Source organism: Mandrillus leucophaeus, unplaced genomic scaffold, assembly GCF_000951045.1.
Source record: "Mandrillus leucophaeus isolate KB7577 unplaced genomic scaffold, Mleu.le_1.0 Scaffold87, whole genome shotgun sequence".
In the NCBI taxonomy this organism is placed as follows: Eukaryota; Metazoa; Chordata; class Mammalia; order Primates; family Cercopithecidae; genus Mandrillus; species Mandrillus leucophaeus.
Genome location: NW_012109474.1, coordinates 5,657,509 through 5,664,721, shown reverse-complemented (window position 1 = coordinate 5,664,721; position 7,213 = coordinate 5,657,509). Strand labels below are relative to the sequence as shown.

The following is a 7,213-nucleotide window of genomic DNA, read 5'->3' as shown; positions in this document are numbered from 1 at the left end:
AAAAAAAAAAAAAAAAATGCCTATCAGCATCTCAAGCCAGGCTAGCTTTTAAGAGCATTAAAGCAAAGGCACTAAGCCTAATATATTCACATATAACATATATGGTGGCTGTTTCACATGCTTTATAACTCAGAGGGCAGCTGCTGCTGTGTGGGGAAATGGACACTGACAGGTCACTGGTGATTTATACTGCGGCACTCAAAGAGGAGTGGACGGCCAGCCTACCCCGAGCCCTCAGGCTCTGCCGTACTCCCGCCACTCAAAAGCAAACCCACATGGGGGCATCTGATCTGCTTTGGTTGGGGGAATGAGAAGAAGTCGCCTAGGGAGAGCGACCAGCCTCATTTCAGCATATCCAGACTACATTAAACACTCACAGATTTTTTTCAATGCAATGGAACCCAAACATGGATGAAGAATTAATTAATATGTATACCTCATTTTTCACTCATTAACATCCAACATCTAAAATTGTTATCTTACCTGAGATCCCCTGAGACTTTATATGGTTCCTGCACCCGTGGCTCATGTCAAATACATAAGGAGATGAAATCTTACAGAAGTAAACTAAAAAGTCACCATCCTCCTTCCCCAACATCAAGTCCTCACTCTCCACTGACACTGTTCAGGGCTGTCCTTTGTTAAATCATCACAGTTTCATAGAAATCTACAGTAGCTTCAGACTTTACCTAGAAAGTGAGAAAAGGCCCAGTGCTATTGTGATAGTCTCCATAATCCTTTGTTACCAATCAATAAAGTCTTTAAAACACCTTGCTGAATGGGAATCTCATTGCCAGTAAACTAGACACTTGGCCTTATTAAGGGCACCTCCTACTGGTCCTTTTATAGAGTGAACTATGCTTTCTTATTGTAAGTTTCCTGCCATGTTCCTAAATGGGGGAAATTATTACTAAGAGGAAGAAGTGATACTCAGATTAATGAGCAAAGGCCAGAGTGATGTGAATTGGCAATATCATAAAAGTGCACCATCCACTCTCCTGCGAACTGCGCAAACTGCATCACAACTCACTTGCAAATAACAGATACGGATTTAGAAGTGTAGATAAGTTTAAAGATTTAGATCCATTAGCCTATCCACCAACATAACCCATGTGTATGTGTGTGTGTGTATCCCTTCTTTACATCTGCTTTTTCAAGCATAGATCTGTCTGTTGAGGAGGAAATTAAAATTAAACATGGCCCTGACTCTCTGGACAAGAAACATAAACAAGTGAAAAGAGAATATTTAATTAATTTAGACATTCATAAAACGTACATAAATTTATCTCTATTAATCTACCCCACCTTATGCCTGACAAAAGTCACTTGAGAAATAGCTTTAAACTACTGTCGTGTAATTGACATCATTGTTCATTTTTGTACAGCTTGCTTCATGCAGTGCATTCAGCTAGCACCTTTCAGGCCGGCAGTCCTGCTGTTAGGCAGACTTTCTACCCAGTGAGGGATGCCCCTTGAACTTCCCCCTTCCCGTGGGCAAACTGCCATAGAAAGCCCAAGTCAATCTTCTGGGCAGAAGGAGGGTCCTCCTCGCAGCAGCCTCTATCATTTTAGGGTCTCGAGGAGGGAATTTAAAACAGATATCTATTCATTACTGCGGAGATGCGCTCCCCCCGCCCCCCCCCACGCCCACCTTTCGCGAGAGTAATTGTTGAGGACAAAGCTCCGGGAGAGAAGAGCCGGGGGAGGAGGGGACCGGCCCGAGAGCGGAGAGGGAGGGAGGGAGCACCAGCGGCTAAGCGCGTGGATGCGGGTACGCGCTCATCACACGAGCGCGCGTACACACACACACACACACACACACACACACACACACACACACACCCCTCCTGCCTGCTCTCTCTGTCTCGGGCCAAAGGAGGATGAGGAGCTGAGTCCGAATGCAAGCGCAGATTCCTGCCTGCGTGCGGCCGCGCCAGGCTTTGGGAAGCCTCGGGCTGCCTCGGCGCTTGACTGAATCCTTCGCGACCGTGAGAGGCGCATTTTCCACTCGCGTTCGCAACCCTTGGCCATGCAGCACTTAGCAGAGACGAGAAAGCCGGAGCTGCGGGCTCCGGGGAGCTTGGGGGCTTGGCCGCGATTTCTGTGCCATTCCCTATTAATTTCCCAGGCACGAACTGGGGAGCTCCTACTCAACGCCCGGTCTCTGCCTGAGCCTCTTTTTCCTTTGGATTTGGAAAAAGGTCGTTTCCGAAGGGATCTGAATGCTCATCCAGCCGCTCTCCTCTCCTTTGCCAGGCCCGCTCCCAGTACCCCAGTGCCCATCGACACTTGTGGTGAGGTCCCGCAAAACAAGTGGACCTTATCAGAAGTCATTTGGCTCTTTTCTATTCTTTTGGCCGTGGAAGCCGCCAGCTCCGTATTCGGAGATTACAGCAGCCCTGATCAGCCTTCAGGTCCCTCTTTCTCCTGCTCTAGCCCAATCCAATCCCCAAACAGTTTTGCCATTTTTAATTAGAAACTGAGCTTGGCAAGTGCCAGGGCCAGGGGGCCGGTTCTCTGGAATATTAATCATTTGGAGTTTGGAGGTGTCCTGGAGCTATATGGAGACTCAGCTTGCAAACTACATTCACCGTTAAAAAATAAAACAAAATTAAACACGCCCTCCTCCTTGGCAACTCTGTGCCTCCTTCAGTACCGGGATCCCCTGCTTGGAAGTACCACAACATATTAGCTGTCCCTTTCCCGATTCTCAATCACCAAGTCCAAAAATCCAAACCAAAAGGAGATGTATTCACACACCAACGACTCAGCCCCACCATCTACATTCTGCGCAGACTTCCTCAAAGCCCCTGCACGTCCTTCTCGCCTGCCCCTGTTGCCCCAGTCCTCCCCATTTGGTAGGTTTCTGAGGCTTTAAGGATACAACCCAGTTCCTTTCAACGATATCCCCACCACCTGCCCCAGCCCGCCGGGTCTCCAAACCAGCGCAAGTATTTGCAGAAGCAAAAATGCCTGAAGCATCGGATTTTAAAACAGCGAAGGGGTGCCCCTAGCACCCAGCCCCACTATCATCCGCCCCCAGGGAAGAAAATAACACTTCTATCTTTTATCATCGGTGAGGAAATTGGGGGGGGGGCAGCGCAAGCGCCAAATCTCTTGCTATCCCCCACCCCAATTCTACTACTCGCCAAATGAGATGAGAAGGGAAGTGGGGTACGGAAGGGGGTGCGACGAGAAGAAAGGAAAGAACCACTTACCGGTTACTTGAAGATGCGCGCTGAGCAAGGAAGCTCCGAAGAGTACAAAAGCCAGCTTGGGTACCCAAACACATCCAAGACTATTCTCCATATTTCAGCCAACACCTTCGGGGCCAGGGGTCGTGGGCAGCGACAGCACTCACACACATGCACTCACACACGCATGCACACATGCACACACACGCGCCGAGCCCCTTCGGCTTCCTCCTCCTCCTCCTCGTCCTCTTCCTCCACCTCTTTCTCCACCTCCCCTGTGCCTCTGCTGCCTTCGAAGCCTTTTTCCTTGTCCACTGACAGAATCAGCAGCAAAAGCAGGCAGCAAAAAGTTCCATTCGGTCCAAGAGATCCCGAGCCCCGGTAAAACCTTGGAAAACTAACTCAAGGAAACGGAGGGAGCCAGAGGAGGGAAGACAGCTCTCTGAGGGGCTCGCAAGTCATCAATAAACCACATCCAGGAGGGACCAAGAGGAGATGGAAGGCAATCCTGTGGCCGGGCTGTGCATTAAAAGGTTGAGGCTGGTTCCATGTCGTCGGTTGGGTAAAGTTGAAGAGACAATTCCGCGCGAGAGCTGGAGATGCTGCTGGTTTTTCTTCCAAGAGCCGAGGGGACCGAGGGAGGAGAGTGGGGGTGGGGGGACTGCGGGGTGGAGCGCTCTCACTTGTTACTGGGGTGTCCGCCAGTGGTGTGCGAGCTGGGAGTTGGAACCGTACTACACATTGATCCGGAGAAGTGGAGGGCTGGAAGGGAAAATGTGGAGACCGGAGGGAAAGGAACTGGATCAGGCAAAGATTCCACGGGAAGGGGGTGGGGGCACAGAGACTATGGCTTAGGGAAAAAAGAGCGGACGGAGGAGGCTTCCAGCAGCTGCATTCGCCTGGTCTACGTATCAATGCGCAGGGATGCCCTCTGTGGGCAAAGCGTGGGAAGTCACTTTTGTCAATGGAGCCTGCGAACATCCTGAGCGTCTGGAGGTTTTGCAGCGACTGTGTTTGACACTCAGCCTTCAGGAAATTATTTGTATTTGACTGTAAAACCTAGGCGGGCGTTTAAGGCGGAGCAGATGGCCAGGATGTTTAGTTCCCTCTCTGCCCTTGGCGTGATTTAAAATATAATTTTTCATTTGGAAAGGATCACCTGACCCAACTCCCTTCTAAGACGGGTGGAAAATCGAGATCCTGAAACACACAGCGGACAAAGGCCAGAAGTTATTTCCTGACATAATAGCTAGGGGCCTTCTTTTGTAGGACGTTTCATGTCGTCTGTGTTCTCTCTTCTCTCTTGTTTTCTTTAACATATTTAAAAGCACTTTTCATGTTCTAGGTGTTCTGTTGGCTCCCACGAAATAGTTGGGACATCTAGTGAAACTCAGTCTCTATCCTCAAGGGGTTTGTGATCCGTTGGGAGAGAAGCTAAATGGATAATTATAAAGTATGGTGACAAATATGATGGTTCACGTCATGGAGGGGGTGCTCTGGGAGAACAAGAAAGACATTTCTTCAGTCCCTGGCACATAAAGTGAAGCAACCATGCACAGGCGTGCGCGCGCGCGCGCGCGCGCACACACACACACACACACACACACACACACACAGCAGGAAACTTAGGAAGGTTGAACAGTAAAGCCCTTTCAGGAAGCTGTTTAAGCTGAGTTCCTTTGTGTAACTTGTCTCTGCTGCAGGACCTCAAGCTCCTTTGAGAGGAGAGAGGTTGTATGCCACCCATCTTTGCACTCCTCACAGGCGCTAGCATAGAACTTGGAATTCTGCACATGTTGATACATTTTTGCTGAATAAGTGAACTTACAAACCAATGAATTTGGCCGGGAAGGATAATGAATAGAAATGTCATTCTAGTAAAAGTACTGTCGTTTAAGGACATGTTCAGCGGCGGGTTCAGACCATTCCTCACTAGATTGTTCCCCACTTGTTCTTGTTACCCTCCCATGCTCCCTAGGCTGTGAGCAGAGAGAATGTGAATATCTATTTAAGAAGACAGGCATGGGGGAAAGCATGAAAAATACAGGATAAAATCATCATCAGGGAAACTCCTATGATGCTGGAACTGGACAACAGTGTTTTAGATCCCTAGTCATGCCCATTCCTTCCTGTCTCAGAAAAGTTAAAATATGAAGTGCCTGTGATCACTAAAGCAAAACCTTCGAAATAGCTTACATGGATGGGTTCTTTAGAGTGGGATAAAAGTCTTTGGTTACCCTCAAATTTCTTGAAACACTCAAAACTTCCATTAGCTGAGGTGAAGCCTCTGGTGGTTCAGGACTGGGTTCTACAGCAAGGGTTCTTAACCCAGTCCATTAATCTTCCAGGGAAGTCTCTGCCAACAAAATTCAGGAAGTTTGTGAATATCCTGAAATTTTATGAAAAAATGATTGGCTTGTGTGAACATGCTCTTTATTACTGGGAAGGGAGTCTTTAGCTTTCAGTAGATGTATAAGGTGAGTTCAAGCCTGCCTCCCTGCCAAAATGATGTAAAGAACCATTGCATAAGATAGTAGGCATGAGGGAAGAGTTGCAACTTCTTCTTAAGACTAATGAAGTCCTGTATTTCCCACATCAGTAATAGGATGTCCTCAACAAGTGGGAGGGAAGGCAGGAACCCAAGAATGGTCCATGCTGCTCAGATCTGGATTTTTCTTCAAATTTGTTTTAAGTTCATGGGTACATGTGCAGGATACGCAGGCTTTTTACGTGGGTAAATTTGTGCCATGGTGGTTTGCTGCACAGATCATCCCATCACCTAGGTATGAAGCTCAGCATCCATTAGCTATTCTTCTTGATGTTTTTCCTCTCCTCACCCCTCCCTCTGACAGGCCCCATTGTGTGTTGTTCCCTTGCCATGTGTCCATGTATTCTCATCATTCAGTTCCCACTTATAAGTGAGAACATTGTGGAAGAGAGTGTGGTGATTCCTCAAAGACTTGGAGGCAGAAATACCATTTGACCCAGCAATCCCATTACTGGGCATATATCCAAGGGAATGTAAATCATTCTATTATAAAGATACATGCACACATATGTTCTTTGCAGCACTATTCATAATAGCAAAGACGTGGAATCATCCTAAATGCCCATCAATAATAGACTAGACAAAGAAAATGTGGTGCATATGCACCACAGAATACTATGCAGCCATAAAAAGGAATGAAATCATGTCCTTTGCAGGGATACAGATGAAGATGGAAGGCATTATCCTCAGAAAACTAATACAGAAACAGAAAATAAAATACCACTTAGATCTCCGTAACGGTACCTTGTTCAGCCTCACATAGCAGTTCTAGGGATCAAGTTACTCTTCACTATGGCCCTTGACCCCTATACCAAGTAGTACAAGCCATCAGTCCACTGACCAATGAGCTTCTACAAAAGACCATTGACTTCTCTTCCTCTTAAATATTCACTTGGTTCCACAGCTAGCCTCTGAAAGTTGCTTGTACTCTCTTCCCCAATACTCTTTCTTTCATCTTAGATAACTCAGCTTCATTTTAGAGTATTCTCTTGGAAACAGCTTTGATATTTTCTGACTTGCAGTTCAGTGATTTATACTTGAGAGACACTGTGTCTCCTCATCTCTACTCTCAGAGGTATCAGAGGTATCAGACCCACTTGCCACATAGCCTCTTACGGTGGCGGGTGGGGGAGACTATCAAAAGATCAAGCAAAAACAGGAGAGAAATGGGGGCCACAGAAAATAGTTTAGCATAGGTGATACTCTTCACATAGTATTTAAGAAGTTTTATGTTGAAACACCCCTTCTGAGATTTAATCTGGTGATAGAATATACAGATGTCCAGACATACTTTTGAGTTCAGAAGGTCCATTAATCTATACTTTCATTTTTTTCAAATTACATATACCCTTAGTTATGTGTGTATTAGGGGTGGGGGTGTATCAGGAGCATTGATTTTCTGAGATTAGACCAAGGAAATAAGACAAATTAAAAGTGTACAATTCCTTTCAGAACCTCCATTTTGGAATTA

At 46.7% G+C, this 7,213-nt stretch overlaps 1 protein-coding gene across 1 annotated transcript in view; it reads right to left on the bottom strand.

Annotated features, from left to right (window-relative positions):
* Positions 1-3,926, bottom strand: part of DCC (DCC netrin 1 receptor) — a gene marked incomplete at its 3' end in the record, with an annotated part of 618,462 nt that extends 614,536 nt beyond the window's left edge. The window contains exon 1 of the mRNA XM_011969058.1: positions 3,219-3,926. Within this exon, the coding sequence (XP_011824448.1) occupies positions 3,219-3,309 (91 nt within the window). The remainder of the gene's footprint in view (positions 1-3,218) is intronic.
* Positions 3,927-7,213: the final 3,287 nt, after the last annotated feature.